Genomic DNA, 18,745 nt, shown 5'->3' on the forward strand with positions numbered 1-18,745 from the left:
TTTGGTCTTAATGTCTTTATCTTTTCCTAAAATTCCCTATTAGTCTTGTTAACTTTTCCTCTTATATATTTTATATCACCTTCCTCCTTAATCTTAACCTTGCCCTTCAAATCAAAACTCAGGGTTGCCTGGGCATTGAATAAAGGCTGCAGAGATTTGGAGCCAGGCAGAATGAAGCAGACCTTCTGGTGTCCTTGGGCTTGTTTATCTATAAAATGTAGAAAATTGTGTATCTATAAAGCGGAGGTCATATAGTGGACAAGAATTAGTTATAAAGTAAGTACAAAAGGTGATGAAAATCACATCTGATAAAAATTCCTTTTGCTATTTATCCCCTTGAGCACCAGATTAAATAGTACATTTGCATTTAAGGGACACATGAAAAAACACACTGTCTTTGTTTATATCTGGACTCACTCAGTGAGGTGAGGTGCTCACACTTTACATGTGGGATCTGAGAATTGCCTGTAGGACTGCAGATTTTTTTTTTTCTGTAAATCTCATTTACTCTGAAATAGTCCCTCATTGAGTGAGATAGTGGCAGAGCCACTTTTATTATTTAAATTGTTCTCTCCTCCTCTTTTCTCTGCCAATCATGTATCGTTTAATTCTTGTCACTTAACTGGGTATGTGATGTGATTCCATTGTATACTATTCCTTGTAGGCTTATAAATACACTTAGCAGTGTGTTTTACAAAGAGCTTCTAATGTGAACCCAACTCTCCTCCCTTTTTGATTTTTTACAGACCTTTATTATCCTTTCCTCTTTTCTGCCATCCTCAATTTCCACCACTCTCATTTCTTGTTATTCTATAACGTGGGCTCTTAACTGAAATAATAAAATTTGTAGTTTACCAGGCAATGTGCCAAACGTTTTATAAACATCTAATGTTCACAATAACTTTTGAAGGTTAGTGCCACTATTCATGGTGAAGGTGTTACCAACTTGCCAAGGTTACACAGGCAGTAAGTGGCACCAGACTACTTCCCTGGTAGTTTACCTGGATCTCCCACCCAGATAAACTTGAGTGGCAGAAAACATGTGTCTCTTGTTACACTCTGTCCTCATTGCCTAGCCCAGCACTTGGCATGTAGTAATCACTACATATATGTAAGGCCTTCACTGACCTGCCTCCGTGCCCTTTTCACACTGTGTTCACACACACACACACACACGCATTCATGCTTGCCTATAGGCAGAAATATTAACTTCTGCTTGGTCTCCTTCCTGGAGTGTAAGCTCAATGAGGGCTCAAACTTTGTCTTATTAACCACTGGGGTGCTAATGCCTAGAACAGTAATCAACACATAGTACAGACTCATTCAGTTAAATAAGTTAATGAACAAAGGAATGTGACTCTGCAGATTCAGATGGAACAGTTGACTTATTCTTTGGCCTATACGTTTAACTTCCCTCCGTCACTTCTTCCTGCTGTCTACTTATTTCCATTCCTTTAAAAAATAGCTTATTTAAAATGCACTTTTAAATACCAGTAACAGACGATATTAAGCTCTTAAAGGGCAGGGACTGCCTCTGCCCTTTAGACTTTGTCTGCATTAAGCTTCCTTCCTGTTGCAGTTAGTATGTTGTTTTGTGAGAAGACATTATGAATAACTGTTCCTGACTGTAATAAGTGAATCTGTCTGTTGGTATCCTAGCAACCACAGTTGAATCTTTTTGTCTTAGTGAAAGATGTTAATGACCCTTACCCTCAGGCCCCTCTCCACTTGAGACAAAAATAATGGTCAGAAACAGACCTTTTAAAACTAAAGTAATTTTTGCTATCAAGCAAAATGCTAGAGAAGAACCTGACTTTTCTTAATAATTTTCACTGCTCCTTAACAAGAGTAGAATTTAGGTAAACTAAATTATTCTGTGAAAAACTGAATCACTCAGATCATGAAAAACCACTCTTTCAGTAGAGAAGAAGAGATAAGTATGTACACTTACATTCCAAGTCAAAGTGTGACTCTGATGGGAAATCTTTGTATAATACTCCTAAATGAATGTGCAATTAAGGCAGTTTACTTTCTAAATGAAATTTATAGAGATTTGTTTCCATTTTCTGCCGCAACAATTTAAAACAAACTTTAGCTCAGTAGTTTATCAGTGAAGTATTGTCTGTTGGGGATAGAGTTTAGAAGATTCCTATATTTAGTCACTGTACTTAAAAAATTATGTTGCTGTATTTTTATATGTGGAGATATTTTTCTTTTGGGAGCAAATTGGAAAGATAAATTTCAAATTATATTTGTATATTAATAAAATTCCTAATTATGTCTTCTTCCAGTCCATAAGGACATGTAATAATTATCATATAATATTTTACATGGTTTATATGAGATAAAACAAAGTTGGAAAGGAATTGTTAAGTAAATACTGATAATTTTGTACCGTTATGCTTTTGAAAAGTTTTGAATCATAGACCATGAAATTAAATGTTAGTTGATTGATACATGTTCATGTTGTATTTAATAAGCTGATTAAAACACAGTTAAAGCACCTTTGTATCTACAATCTTAATTCTTTGCTTCCCGCTAGTTAAACTGCTGAAATATTTAGTTAATTTTCCTTCAAAGAAATCACAGTGTGTAGAGAGAGAAGATAAGGTATACTAAATGAAAAATTGGACAGCATATTGTTAGTTAAGCAATTTGTAAAATGAGCGTTAGAAAATAATCCCCCGTGTGGTATGACTCCAAAACAGAAGGAAGACCTAGGCCCACGAGTCACAATGGAAAATAATTTTCTTTTATGCATTTGCAGTTCTTCTGCAGAATTTTTATTGACTCGATTGAGTGATTAGGATTTTCAGCCTTTTTTTTTTTTTTGAAAATTAAGAGAACAGATTTTTGCATTTAGTATTATATGATAATTTGAAATGAATTTGTTTATGTATCCTTATTCTTAAAAAGTTTGTGAAAAAGAACAAAAACATATGAGGACATCACAGTGTAATGTTATTTCACAGCTTTTCTGTTCAAATACTGTTAAGCACAGTCAGAAGAAACCAGTTCTGGCCAGCCATGGTTGAGTACTGTGCATGTAGGTGAAAGGCAGTGGGGACAGAACTCAGGCTGCCAAAGGAACCTGCCTAGTGGAATGAGATGGTCAGGAGAAGGAGAGCTTTGTACGTGGACACAGTTTGGGGAGTATATTTTTCTATTTAGTTATTGTGGGATAAAGCGAGTTCTTTGGTTTTGGCTACTGTGATGGGAAATTTGCGTTTCTGGAGCTAATATACTATGACATTCATTGCCCGTCCTGCCTCAGGGTGTGTTTGGTGTGTGTTACTTCATGGAATCTGTTCTGCAACCCTGAGAAGTGGTAAATTTAAACCCCATTGACCAGGTGAGGACAGTAAGGTTAGAGGAAGTGTAGTTATTTGCTCCAGGTCAGTCAGTCATAAATAAATGGGCAGAGGAGTGAATTGGATCTCAGATTTATGTGATTCTAAGATCCACGTTCTTTGCATTTTCTATACTGCTGCTTAAGATACTTTATTTAGTTCAAATGATGCTAGTATTTCTTTTCTTCTTGCTTTATGGGCATTAACTAATTTAGCACATTTATCTGAACTTTGGGTTGTTAATAGAGTTGCCAGATTTAGCTGGGAAAAAAAACCAAAACAGGCTGCTCAGTTAAATTTAAATTTCCTATAAACAATGAATAATTTTTTTACATGTGTTGCAAATATTGTATGGGACACACTTATGCTAAACATTTATTATTTATCTGACGTTCAAATTTAACCTGGCATCCTGTATTTTATCGGGCAATCTTAATTGTTAAGAAATTGTGGCATTTAAAAGTTAAACATTTACATGGCTCTTTAGGGTTGCCTTTTTAAGAGATCTCTAGAATTGGTATATTGAGGTTCCTTTTTAGAGGGAAAAAGTCTGATTGTTTGGGCTCTGACTGGACTGTATTCCTTAGGAGCACAAATGTCAGGTAGCACCTAAGATATGTAGGTGATCATTAAACATCTCCCAATTCCCCTATTTTTATTACTTTTGTCTGTCATCAATCCTGGGTGCATCAGAGCTCACCAGTATGCTGCTTACACAAATAATTGCTGGTACAATGGGAATTTACTGTGTTCCAGGCGCTGTTCTAGGCATTTTACATGTATTGAATCCATCACTCCTATCAGCAACTTTATGACAGAAAATCCTGTTTTTACCCTCATTTCGCAGATAAGAAAACTGAGGCAGAAGAGAGGATAAGTAATGTGTCAGTGGCAGGGCTGGGTTTGAACCCAAGCCATCTGGTTCTGGAATCAGAACTTGTAACCATTAAATATTGCCTCTTGTAGGTAATACTTCTGAACCCATAGGAGAGCTTTTAGGAAGAAAGTCTTAAGTTTTTCCAAGCCAGATGTCATCTACTTTAGTATTATTAATCACGTAAAACATTTTAGTAACTCTCTTGCAAAAGTAGGTTCCTCGTTGCACTATTTCCTATCCTTTTTTCCTTCTCTTCTATCCTTATTGAAACAGACATCTTTGTCCTTAAATACTAAATTAGTACATGAAATGGTGAGTGGTTTTCCTCATTGCTACATCTTTTACAATTAGAAAGTGATTGAGAAGCCATATTTTCCAGCTTTTAAATGGTTTCTTCTAGAAGCTTTGATTATTTGCCCAGTATTGGCTTACTCATAAGGCTAAGTACGTATACTCCTCACATATCCTAAGAGTAATGCCTCAAAGGAATATACATGTCTCTCATATTATAGACAACCAAACTCTATTTAGAGAGGACTTATTAGGCCTGAAGTGTCCTCATTTGGTGTGAGTAGATACTCATGGATGAAATTCTTAACAAGAGAGGGAAGTAACTTTAGCACAGACTTAGAAAATATTTTGGAGGTTGATCTCACAATTGCAGGTGTCAGGTATCAAGGTATGCAGGTCTTTTAAAGGGCATTTAGAAAAGCAGTACAGTAAGAGGTCACATTTGGCCATTATACATATACAGCTGCGGGGTGAACAAAACCCCAGCTGTCCTAATAGTAATGCAAATAGGTCCTTGTGGTGTGGGATAGAATTTCCAGTGACAGCATCTTACATGGGTTCAAAAAAAATGCCGTATCTCAAACAAGTTAATGGAAGTGAAGCTGATATGCTTTAAAAACTATTAGATGACACTGAATCACCTGGCAAAAAGGTTGGGTTATTTTGAAAATCTGAGTTTAAAAGCATTTAGAAGAATCAGCAGGTTTGCAGGTTTCCGAAGACTCAGCTTCATCTTTGATTCTCCATCTACTCTCTTCTGGAAACTTAAGTCAATTAGTAAACGTGCTTCATTTTGCCTCCTTGGCCTCTTACTTCCCTCTGTTTGTTTCCACTGCGATCCATTACCATATTTTAGCAGGATTATTGCAGTGACCTCATTTCCTCTTTTTCTTCTGCTTTACCTTGCTAGTCTATCCTTTATACTCACAGTCCAGCTATTTTTGAAAACACAGCTCAGAATACCTTAACTTCCTTCCTCCTAAGTACTTGGTGAGAAACAAGGATCGTTTAGAAGGTTTCTGTGATCTGACCCCTACTTCTATTTATCTCACCATGCTCCCACCATGTAAGCTGAGGTGCAGCCATACCCTACTGCCTTCTGCTACCTGAAACTGACACACAATTTCATGGCTTAGTGTCTTTTCCATATCCTCTTCTGCATTTGGAACTTCCACCTTTTCCCTCTAACCAGATGACATCTAATTTAAGAATCTCTCTTCTGTCCTTCTGGTAGGAATTTACCATTTCTTTATTCCCACGGCATTTGGTTCATATTTTCACTGTAGAATCTGTTTTCATTTAGCTTAGCTTTATCGTTTTGCCCTTATTAGATGCTTGGTTTGTGTTTGAACGAATAAACCAGAACAGAATGTTAATTAAAACTCTTCCACAGTTTATAAGGGGGGAAAATAAGCTCATTTTATAATAGAAATGTTGGAATTAAAATTAATCAGCATGTGAGTTATGGTAATACCAATTAAAGTTGTATGTGACCCCTTAAGTGTAAGATTGGATGTTGCAGTCGAATATTGAAGGGTTTGACAAGTGATGGAAGAAACTGTTGATCATTTGTCCATATAGAATAACTTAATTACTAAAATAAAGGAGCTTTTTTAATGAACTCTACTTGTATTTTTAAATTTGAGAATATTATGTTAAAATGGAAATAACTTGAAGCATGTTTTATTTTTTTCAATGTTTATTATCTGGATATAGTTATTTTTGACTCAGAATCTTTTTATGTTTTCTTAACAGTTGGTACCTATTTAACTTTTGAGTGGAATTAATGTACTCATTAAAAAATCATTATTGTAGCAGTTAAAACCATAACAGTGTAACAATGATTTGAGGGGCATGCCTTCTTCCGGATGTGTGTTTTTAAATCATCTTAGGGCTGACAGAGCCTTTTTAAATATAAAGTAGAAACTTAGAGATATTGTTCAAAGATTATTAGGTTAGTATCAGAACAGAGAGTGAACATAGCAGAGCTAATAGTATGTGGTATCTTTGACCTTTGGTCTCATTTCTAGTTGAAGTAGTAAGTTTGCATTTATACTCCACTTGCATTTTTTTCCAGTCCTTTCGGCACCACACTTCATTCATCTATCAAGCACTTACTGAACTCTTGCTGTTGTAGACTGTACCAGGTGCTAGATTCATGAGAACTGACTCGTTTGAAGTTCAGGTTGTAGCATGTGTCTAGGCTTGCTTCTAAAATTTGCAGGACCTGGGGCAAAAGTACATGGAGGACGTCAGACACTCTGTCTAAACATTTAAAAGTTATAAATCAAACTAACACATTGCTAAATAAAATAGGTCTCTTCCTACTGCCTTGAGAAATAACTCAGAGATCTGGAAGGCCAGGTGTGGGTTTAGATTGCTTGGGCTCCACTTCCCCACTGGAATGTGCTGGTGTTGTGGGGAGAGCCAGCCTCCAGGCGGCCCAGCCCCCTCTCCTCCCAGACCCGGCCTTGTCCTAATCCAGGAGGGGCTCTTCTTGCAGACACCCCAGTGCTCTTCCCACGCCCCTACAAACTTCAGCCCCTTGGCTACTGCCCAGGCTAGTTCAACTGTCTTAGCAGGTAAAGGCATTATAGAAGGCCCTGGGAGGCTCAGAAAGCTGGCTTGGGGATGTTTGGACACAGATTTCTGGGTCTCGGGGACTCAGAAGGGCAGGGCTGGGTAGGACAGACTGTGGGTGGTCAAGTTCTTTGCCCTGTGGATTTATCATGTGGAAAGGGATGTGGTCAGAGGAAGAATAGGGAGATCCCTCTCGAGTCCAGTGCTCAGTGTGGGGTACTCTTTGCCCAGGTCCTAAGGGTGGTACTGTGTATGCCCTTGAACCGAATAAAACGAAGTGTTCCTTAAGAGGATCAGGTCTTCACGAAGTCTGTAGACTTCGAAGCTAGATCGGGTCCAAAATTTAAAAAATAAATTGTATTTTGTTAGTGAACAATTACTAGGTGTGTGTTTGTTTATGCACATTAAAAATAAGCAGTAGAGTTTTCAACTTTATTAGTTTTCTGTTTTAGAACTTAAAAAAATTTTATGATAAAATAGTGATAGTGAATTTGGAATTATGCTGGCTGTATAGAACTTCTAATTGTGTACTCTTTGTTTTTAATATTTCCCCACTTATTTAAAATAGTGATTAGGTGTTTTATGGGTGATAGTGTTGTTAGGATGAAAAAGAATAAATTGAAAAGTACTAATGCTCTTCTAGCCCTGGTTCAATTTCCAAGTGTATTCAAGGGAAAGAAAAAGGCTGTGAATTGACCACTTAAGTAAATCGGTTTGCAACCGAATGTCCCAAGATTATTAAATCTAGAGGTAGGAATATAATTTTATGTCACAAAAATTCATCCCATACAACTTTTTGTAAAATACTATCTTTGTGATTGGTCTCATGTTAATATACAATTGGAGTTTTACAGTAGTTTAGAAAAAGAAAGAGCCAATTCAATGTAAAAGGGAATACTTGATTACGCTATTGTATAAGAGCAGTAAAAGCTAATTTACTGTTATATTACTGAATGTTGAAAACTGCAAGAGGCTATCTTTCAGTTCATTCTTAATTAATTGTGCTGTATTTTAGTGATAGTAGTATCTATTATAGATGAGTTTTATGCAAGGCTTTTAAGTTGACATCTCTGAGCTTGTATTTTGGCTCACGTAAATATCTTTGACATATTTTCTGCATGATTGTTGAAGGCAGAATGGATTAATCAGTCACTGTGATTCCTCTATGAAAACTCCCGTGATAAACTATTCTTTGAAATGGCCTGAGTTCATAACAACATATAACTGATGAAAATAAGTAATTGTATTAAAAAAAAAAACCCTTTCACTTATTAATCTTCATAAAGACTGTTTTTTCTAAATTTGCCTCTTATGCTAGGTTTCTAGTGTTTTATTATTGAATTAATTTTGGAGGCATTCCTCTGTTCATAGTTCCTTTCTTTAATTGAGTTATCAGCCAAATAATTAGGGATTAATTTTGACATTTGTTAAAATTTAGGTAGAAGATAGATGTGATGTCTTAGGGACCATAATTCTAGTAGAGCCATTTAGTAATTTAGATGGTCCTTATTGAGTACATATAATAACATGGGACACAAATTGATGTTACTTACATTTGATTTCAGCTCAGTCTTGCAATACGGAGGTAGATGTATATTAAGTATTATGATGGTATTTGGTAAAGTAGATTCTCTCTGCATTGCAATCTTCATTTTTTGAATAGTAATAACACTTATTTTTTCTAGTGTGATATTGGTTCGCTAGGGCTGCCTTAAAAAAGTACCACAGATCAGGTGGCTTAAACAACAGAAAATTATTTCCTCACAGTTCTGGAGGCTAAAAGTCCAAAATCAAGGTGTCTGCAGGGTTTGTTTCTTCTATGGGCCTCTTGTCCTGGCTTGTAGATGACCATTCTTCTCCCTTTGTCTTTACATGGTCTTCACTCTGTGTGTGTCTGTGCCCTAAATGCCTCTTCTTAGAAGGACATGGATGGTACCTTGCAGGTATTGCATGTTTGGTTCCAGACCACTGCAATAAAGTGAGTCACATGAATTTTTTCCCAGTGCATATAAAAGTTTTGTTTACACTATACTGTATTCAAAGTGCAATAACATTGTCTAAAAAAACACAACATACAGACCTTAATTAATAGATACTTTATTGCTTAAAAGTGCTAGCCATCATCAGAGTCTTCAGCTGGTAGAGGGTCTTGCCTCGATGTTGCTGGCTGCTGACTGATCAGGGTGCTGGCTGCTGAAGGTTGGGGTGACTGTGGCAGTTTCTTAAAACAAGATGACAGTGAAGTTTGCTGCATCGACTCCTTCTTTCATGAATGATTTCTCCGTAGCATGCAATGTTGCTTGATAGCGTTTTGCATACAGTAAGACTTCTTTAAAAATTGGTGTCAGTCCTTTCAAATCTTTCTGCTGCTGCTTTATCAACTACATTTATATAATATTCTAAACCCTTAGTTGTTATTTCAGCAGTCTTCACAGCATCTTCATCAGGAGTAGATTCCATCTTAAGAAATCACTTCTTTGCTCATCGTAAGAAGCAACTCCTCATCCCTTAAAGTTTTATCAGGAAATTGCAGCAATTCAGTCATTTTCAGCCTCCACATTTAATTCTGATTCTCATGTTTTTTTCCACCACATTTGCAGTGACTTCCTCTGCTGAAGTCTTGAATCCCTCAAAGTTATCCATGAGGGTTGGAATCAAAGTATTCCAAAATCCTGTTAATGTTGATATTTTGACCTCTTCCCATGAATCGCAGAGGTCCTTAATGGCATCTAGAATGGCAAATCCTTTCCAGAAGATTTTCAGTTGACTTTGCCCAGACCCAGCAGAGGAATCACCGTCTGTGGCAGCTATAGTCTTATGAAAGGTATTTCTTAAAGAATAAGACTTGAAAGTCAAAATTACTACTTGATCCATGAGCTGCAGAGTGGATGTTGTGTGAGCAGGCATGAAACCAGTGTGAATCTCGTTGTACATCTCCATCAGAGCTCTTGGGTGACCAGGTGACCATTGCTAATGAGCAGTACTATTTTGAAAGGAATCTTTTTTTCTGAGTAGACGGTTTCAGTAATGGGCTTAAAGTATTCAGTAAACCGTATTGTAAACAGATGTGCTGTTATCCAGGCTTTGCTCTTCCATTTATAGAGCACAGGCAGAGTAGATTTAGCATAATTCTTAAGGGCCCTAGAATTTTCGGAATGGTGAATGAGCATTGGCTTTAACTTCACTAGTCACCAGCTGCATTAGCCCATAACAAGACAGTCAACCTGTCCTTTGAGGCTTTGAAGCCAGGCACTGACTTCTCCTCTCCAGCTAAGAAAGTCCGAGATGGCATCTTCTTCCAATAGAAGGCTGTTTCATCTACATTGAAAATCTCTTGTTTAGTGTAGCCACCTTCGTTCATTATCTGAGCTAGATTTTTCTGGATAACTTGCTTCAGCACTTGCTGCTTCACCTTGCACTTTTATGTTATGAAGTTGGCTTCTTTCTTTAAACCTCATGAACCAGCCTCTGCTAGCTTCAAACTTTTCCTCTTTATCTTCCTCAACTCTCTCAGCCTTCATAGAATTGAAGAGAGTTAAAGCCTTGCTCTGGATTATTAGGCTTTGACTTAAGGGAAGGTCGTGATTGGTTTGATCTTCTATCCAGACCACAAAAACTTTCTCTATATCAGCAATAAGGCTGTTTAGCATTCTTATCATTCATGTGTTGATTGAGTAGCAGTTTTCATTTCCTTCAAGAACTTTTCCTTTGCATTCATAACTTGGCTAACTGTTTGGTGCAAGAGGGCTAGCTTTTGGTCTCTCTCAGCTTTCGACACGCCTTCCTCACTAAGCTTAATCATTTCTAGCTTTTGATTGAAGGTGAGAGACATGTGACTCTTCCTTTCACTCAAACACTTAGAGGTCATTGCAGGGTTACTCATTGGCCTAATTTCAGTGTTGTTTTGTATCAGGGAATAGGCAGGCTGGAGGGGAGGGGGAGAGATGGGGAATGGCCTGTAGAGCAGTCAGAACATTGTTTAAGTTCACTGTCTTATGTGGGTGTGGTTCGTGGCACCCCCAAAACAACTGCAGCAGCAACATCAAAGATCACTGCTTACAGTTCATGGTAACAAATATAATAATAATTAAATTTTTTGAAATATGAGAATTACCAAAATTCAGAGACTCAAAGTGAGCAAATGCTGTTGGAAAAATGGCACTGATCGATTTGTTTTACGGATGGTTGCCACAAACCTTCAATTTGTAAAAAAATGCAACACCTGTGAAGCAAAATAAAGCAAGGTGCAATAAAACGAGTTATGCCTGTATTGGATTAGGGCCCATTCTCATGACTTCATTTTACCTTCATTATCTCTTTAAAGAACTTACGTCCAAATACAGTCACATTCTGAAGTGGGTGTTACTGGGTGTTAGGACTTCAACATATGAGTTTCAAGGGGACACAATTCAGCCCATAATGGGGGCATAAAATGAATTCTATGCAAATTGAAGTGTTGGGTAACCAATATGTTTCAGATGTGGAGCAATTTATTTAATGTTTTAAATAAATTGTATACTTTTCAAAATTAGATGTTAGGAATATCTTTTATTTCTGCTTTGACCCAGTTTGATTGTAGAGATGTGGAAGGGGCAATTAAAGACTGATGATGATTATGATAATAATAGTAGCAGCAGCTATTATTATTATTATTATTATTATTATTATTATTATTATTATTAAGTGCTATATTATATACTGGGCTCAGGTCTGAGCACTTGATATTTTTTGTCTCTCAGGGGTGCTGCATGGTCAGCAGGGAGTTAGGGCATCTCCATTTAAGAATAGGTTGAATTTTCTTTGCTTGTCCCTGGGAATCCAGATGGGGATCCTGACCTCAGTGCTCTGGGGCAGGGTCCAGGTTTGTACCTTTGTGAAGCAAGATGGGATTCTTTGTAAACCACTATTTCATGAGACATCTTTGCGTTTTCTGTAGGAACAGCCTTTTTATTTAAACATGAAAAAGTTGAATTAATTCAGGTAGCATTCTTTGGTGACAAACCAGCTTAAAAGTGCCCCAGATCAAGAAAGTCCTATAAAGAATATTTTACACTATATTCCTATTTGGCTCATAGCTTCATACCCATCACTTTGTAGGTGCTCAGTAAATAACTGTAGAGTGAATAGATTTCACTTAAAGCAAAAGGGAGAAATGTAGTCACACTGGCAGTGCCCTTTAGAGGCTCATATTTGCATTGTCAAAATAATATATTGCCGGCTCAGCCCTCGTAGGTTTTTGTTATTTTTTGCCAGCAAATACAGTATGCATTGAATAGTCACTTAATTGTAGACAGACAAAAGAAATAGCCAGTTGTATCCCTTGTATTTTAGACCTCCCACATGCTTGAGGCTTGGTAACAATAGCACAGTAGTTAAGCCTGTCTCTATAGAAACTCCCCTTCCTTTTAGATTTCATAGATAAGAGGTTATTCTCAGCAGGGTATATTTTGTGTCCCACCAGTAGGTGGAATTGGTGGCTGTGTATGTTTTGCTTCAGCCACTCATCACGTTGCTTTATTACTCTGCTGGATGGGGCTGTATTTGGAACTATAGGTCTTGTTAAAAATATTTCTTTATAGTTGAATTGCAAATGTCTTTAGATAAAGTTTCCAGGATATTTGAGATGTAGTAGGAAAAGTCAAAGAACTAAGTTGTCAACATCAATTCTTTTTTGAAAACAACTTTACATAGATGTGTACATATTTGTTGTTTGATTATTGCTCTGCTGCTGGCTTTTCGGTAGAGTTTGTACTTGTGATTTTCTTTTTCTTAGTTTAGGTTACTTAATGGATAGGAAATTTTTGATGTGGTATGAGAGAGGATAAAATTTTGATTCCATATTATGAGAATATTACTGTCAACTTATCAACACTGTTCAGATTTTTTTAATTTAAAAAATTCCTTAAATTAGAGATAAATTATAAATAGTTGAATTAGATATTATAATTGTTACATATGAAATGCTTTTTGGCTTTTTCATTTTTCTCATAGATATCTGAATTTGTACAGTTTTCAGAGTATTTTTATCATTTCAATGTTAGTGGCTTGTTGAGTCTCACATCCATTCAAGTGGAATTTCATTAACTGAAAACGTTTGCTAAATTTTTAAATATGTCTTTATATGAATGAAACGTGAGGTTATGCAAAGGTAATGCAATGGAATGTGACTGAGTTTACATCAGACATATGAATCAGACCTTTGTGGTATATTTATGTCTTAATTTAGGTTGGTTGAAGACTTTTGATGACTACTTTCGAGAGAAGACTCAGTATATTTTTAATAACATGGTCATCAAGTTGAAAGAAGACCCACGGAGGAAATTTATGTGGTCTGAGATCTCTTACCTTTCAAAGTGGTGGGAAACTATAGATATTCAGAAGAAGGATGCTGTTAAAAGGTTTGTTTTTTAAAACTTTTTTTTAAATTTGGTAATATTAAACATTAATTATACAGTGAAACAGGTGTTGAATTTTTAGAACGTGAAAATTCTTAGCTTTATATCTGAAACTTAAAATATTTCTTTGCATTCTGTTTTTCCTTGATTCTGGTTCATCTCTGAAAAAGTGACTTGAAACTTTTCCATTGAAATCCTTATGTTCCAGCTTTGTCCTAGAAATGGAATTACTAGGTCAAAGGGGCTTAATATTTTAAAGATTTTTTGAAGCATATAATCAAAGTGACCCCTGGAAGAGTGGTTTCAGTGTATTCTTCAATCTTCCATATAGAAAGGTACCAATTTCTCTGCATATTAGGCAACAGTATAATTTTTTCTAAAACTTTGACCAATTTAAGTGGTGAAAAATGTGAATTTTTGATTACTGATAGTGTTCCATGTTTTCTCATATATACAGGCAGAGCTTTTTTTTGAATTGCTTGATCATGTACTTTTTCTTACTGATTTGTAAGAATATTTATATACACATACCAACCTTTATTTTTCCTGAAGCTTTATATTTCTTCTTAATTCTTAGTGTTTGATATAAAGACTTTTAAAATTTTTATTTAGCCAAGTGTATTAATCTGTTTTCTTGATTGACTTTGCTGTCATATTTAATATGCTGTCATATTTTAAAAGTCTTCCCCAATCCAAGAGATGAGATAGTCTTTTTTTCCCCAATTTAGTTTTTTATTGTTCACTTTTATAAATCCTCCACTTTATTTTTTTAATGTGGTGTGATGGGAGGTTTTGCTCCCCATGTCTCCCTCCTCCCTGCTCCCAGGACTTTAAGGATTGTCTTAGCGTAAATTGCTTTCTTTTACTTATTTAACATCACATATACAGTGCTTACTGTATTACTTCCTGTTTTAAGTAGCTTGCAAATGATAACTGATAATCCTCGCAACAATCCTGTGAAGTAGATACAATGACGATCCTGATTTTACAGATAAGGCCACTTGTCATCCAGGGTCACCCAGCTGCACGTGCTGCGCTAGTTACCATCCAGTCCAGCCCCACAGGCTGTTTGTTCCCTTGCACGCTGTGCTGTGCTGCTTCCCTAAGACTTACATAGTCCATTCTTTTCTACTGACTTGAAGTGCCATCTTTACTGTATTTCAATATGCATTGATTTCTGGGCTTTCTGACCTCTTTCATGGACTTTTCTGTTTAAGCGCAATTGTTGCGGCCTTATGTGTTTCAATAACAGACAGTTTAAATCTCCTCTTGCTTCTCTTTATTGAAAAGTTCTTTTAATGAGTGACCACTTAATTTTCCCAGAGAGCTTTAGAATTAACTTGCTAAATTCTTCCTACCCTATCAAAAAAAAAAAAAAAAAAAAAAAAGAGGGGGATTTTGATAGATATTGACAGAAACGTTTAAAGGTAATTTGGAGAGAATTGGTGTTCCATTATTATCTATCAGACATTTTTTCCCCCCCGATAGCATGCTTAAAATGCTTATAAGAGTGGCCAGGAAGGTGCCAAAACTGAAGGCTGTAGACTCTGAGGGTCCTGAATGCACCAGGAGTAACTGCCACACCCAAAGGGACTGCCCCCTCTTCCACTCCTGCCATGTGTGGCCACGGGAACCAGAGTTGTCAGGATATTCTTCCAGTTATTCTTGACAAGCTGGAATTCCAAAATGTTACATAAAATGTCTTGACTTTTTAAGTTGAAATGTTAGCACCTAATTTAGGTTAACATACACACACACACAAATCCTTCGTTTACATCGAGTTACCTACTGGTTTGCAGTGTTTCAGAAATTAAGAACTGCCCTGTGAAACCCTGCGGAATTGGTGTTTGTCTATACATATTTTTTCTTTTACTAAGTTTAGAGATTAAAACAGATTTTTTTTGTCTGTCTAGGTCTTATATTGCTCCTTGAGTACAAATAATACTTCATAGTTTCTTATAATTTTATAGTGTTTTACTCAGATTGTTCAGATTTTAAGATTTTATTGCATCTGTAGTTATTTTGTTTACTTGTTTTTGTTTGTTTTCTTATTATTTGGGGGAACCTGATTTTTTTCTTCATCTTAATTAGATCAGCTAAAGCTTTTACTATTTCTGTTGGTTTTTGTACCCCCAAAAAACTATTATATTTTTATTTTACTAGTATTTACTCTTGACTTTTCTGCTTTTATTTAATTCCTTCTACCTGTTTTTTACTAATGCTAAATGGGCCAGTTGATTTATTTTAACAAGGAGCATTTCTCCCTCTGTGTTTGCCTTTTTACTGCTCTTACTAGCTTTCACATTTTTATGTTATTTTTTTCCTAAATATTCTGTATGTATTGTTTTCTCTTTGACTTGAGTATGTTAGGAAAATTTTCAAATTCCTATTTTTTTCCCAGTTATACTTTAGGTGTTAAAAGGTGGTTTTAATGTCTTGTGGTCAGAGAATATGGACTGCACAATTTTTATTCTTTAGATTTTTGAGAAACAGTGCCATTGATCCCTAAAATTCCACACTTTTGCCATATATCTAGGTATGCATAACTTATTAAATTTTCCATGTATCAATTCAAATATTTTCAGCTTATGTGTTTTTGCTCTTACTAATTACTGTTTTTATTTCATTTGTTTTAGAATTCAGTTATCTAGTTGTTAAGTCTCTGGTCTCTCTTTGGCATATGCATTTTAATTTTAATTTTTTGGTTATATTTACTGCATTATGTGAGGTTTTTCTCAAGGTTTTTTGTTTTCTTTCCCACCTCACATTGTTCTCGATGGTGTGGAGCCTGTTATTTTCTGGCTTCAAATGCTTGGTTTTAACTATGCTTTTAAATTACCCTTTAGTTCTGGGTTCTTTATATTGTTGTCTGTAAGTCCAAGCATTTTCCTTCCTTTTAATTCATCCATGAGCAATAACATGTATCCACACCTGGAATTTGTTTCAAAACAGAGAGTGTAACTCGACTCAAAGCCCTTCCTTTTCTAACCAGAACACTTTGTTTGCCATCCATTTCACCTGATTTCCTTTTAGGAAATGGTCTCCAAACACAGAAGTCAGATCCTTCATTGTCCTGCCCCAGGTCAGATAGGTCAGTTATGATCTGAGCTCAGCTAATCAATATATTATTTCCCAGGGTTTTGAGCCTTTAGAGTGAAGCGAGGGTAAAGAGATGGAAAGAAGGGAAGCAGAATGGAGGGAAGGTTGCAGGTCAGCCCTCACAGCACTGGTGCATCCGCAAGATTCTTCCTGCCCTGTGTCACGGACCCTGTCATGCCTGTAGCATGGCCTCTCATTTTTTTCCAGTCCTTTGTTAAGCCTGGACTTTTAGCCTGTCCTCAATTCTGTGTACCCAGGACTGTCCCCCAATACATTTCCTGTTCAGAGTCAGTCAGTGTTGCTTGCGACCAAGAAAGCTAGCTGATATATTTCTCCTCAAATCCTTTGTTGGAGAGCTGGGTTCCAGAAAAAACAAAACAAACAAACAGAAAAACTTAATAGATACATAGGTTTGCTCCCATTATTTAAAATTCTGAGCTTGTACTAAGCGGCATTAATGATAGAATTTTTTTGACTACTACTGTAATGCTTATGCAATGCCTTGTTTTCCTCTTTTTGAAGATGAGTCTGTGGATTAAATATCTGTACCTAAATTTGCAAGCTAGCTGTTGAAGAGAAGAACCTGTTAATTCTAGCAGAGTTCTGTGTAAGCTTTTATTGTCCCTGAAGAATATCAGTTGATTGTGGGAACTTAACAGAAACATAACTCAAGTGATCCTCATAATCTATGCTAGCAATGACTTGTTTGATTCTTCCCCCCTGTGGCAGCAGTATTCGGCTCTATCAGCTTTCAGAAATGAAAATCTAGTTAACTAAAGGGAGATCCATGCAAACAACATCTAGCTGTTTTATTTTGTATGACTCAGAGTAATTTAATCAAGTATAGTCATGGTTCCTACTTGTAATACATATCCAGTGGATTTAAAAGAAACTGCCTTGTTATAATCAGCACATTTTCCATCTACGCTTGTTTTATTTTGAAAATGACTGGTATGCTAACACTCTTTTTACTTTTTAGGCTTTCTATTTGAATACTTTTTGGCTAAATGCAGTTAAGTACTGCATGACGTTTATAATACAGCAAAATGTGAACCCTATTCAGAGTCAAACAGCTGAAACGTTAGCCTTAGCGTTTCCTTTGACTAGCACCCAGCATATTACATATTCATTTTTCCTCTCTGGGCTCTGAGACATTGAAAGAGTTTTTACATTGCATCTGCTTCTGCTGTTGGGACCAGTGTTCAATTGAGAAGCGCACTGGGCTGTTGGAACCTAGAACAGTTTATGTGTTTGCCAGAATCTTGACCAGCTTCTCTGTGTGGACCTTTTGGTATAAAATAAGGCTCCAAATGTGTGAGTGGGGAAGGGTACCGTTAGATACTGTGTCTTCACTGCATTGCTGGATTTCATTGCTTTGCTGAGACCGCGAAGTCTTTATCTAATCTACCATTCTCTTACTTCTTTTTTCCTAGGTTTATAGTTAAGTGAACCTTCTACCCTGTCCTTATAACTATCTCTGCTTATTGAAATCAGAGAAAAGTTTGAGATTACTTTCTTAAGTAATACAAATAATACAAATCCAAACTTACATTTTGCAAACTTACATGCATTCTGCATTATGAGTTCACTAGAAAAAAAAATACCTTTAAAGTTCTTATACTAACTAATTTATTATACATTTTATACAGGTCACATTTTGTGCTATTTAACCAAAGCCTGCTGTAAAATTTGCAGAGCAGTGAGAAGTTACGGTGTGTCATGTTCAGAGTAAATTGCAGATTTGGATTTAGTTTGGAGCCTAAAGATACATAGCATTTCATCAAAGGAATCAAAGCAGTGCACCAGTGTCTAAAATAACTTTGGTTCTACTAGTTGAAGCAGTGCTGTACATTTATTTTAGAAAGTATGTATCCCATCCCCACCCGCTCCAATTCCAGTTCATCTGGATTGAGGTGTCTTTGCTTTGCTTTCACCTCTCATTCACTTCAGCTGCTGGCTTCTGTTTACATCAGCTATAGGCAAAAGCCATGAGGACTTCTCAGCCGCTCTGTCTGTTGGATACTTCTTCAGTCCTCTGGGAGGATTTCTTTGCAGCATTGACACTGGCCACTCCATTCTCCTTGAAATTCTTTCCTGTTTTGTTTTTTGGTTTTTGTCTTCTGTGAGCCAGAGCTCTTTCTCTCCTGGTTCTA

The 18,745-nt window shown here is 36.4% G+C and overlaps 1 protein-coding gene across 1 annotated transcript in view; it reads left to right on the forward strand.

Moving 5' to 3' along the window:
* MAN2A1 (mannosidase alpha class 2A member 1) overlaps positions 1-18,745 on the forward strand; it is a 161,402-nt gene that overhangs the window by 34,402 nt on the left and 108,255 nt on the right. The window contains exon 4 of the mRNA XM_007192085.3: positions 13,325-13,496. Within this exon, the coding sequence (XP_007192147.1) occupies positions 13,325-13,496 (172 nt within the window). The remainder of the gene's footprint in view (positions 1-13,324; positions 13,497-18,745) is intronic.

The sequence above is a fragment of the Balaenoptera acutorostrata genome, chromosome 2 (genome assembly GCF_949987535.1).
Source record: "Balaenoptera acutorostrata chromosome 2, mBalAcu1.1, whole genome shotgun sequence".
Taxonomy (NCBI): domain Eukaryota; kingdom Metazoa; phylum Chordata; class Mammalia; order Artiodactyla; family Balaenopteridae; genus Balaenoptera; species Balaenoptera acutorostrata.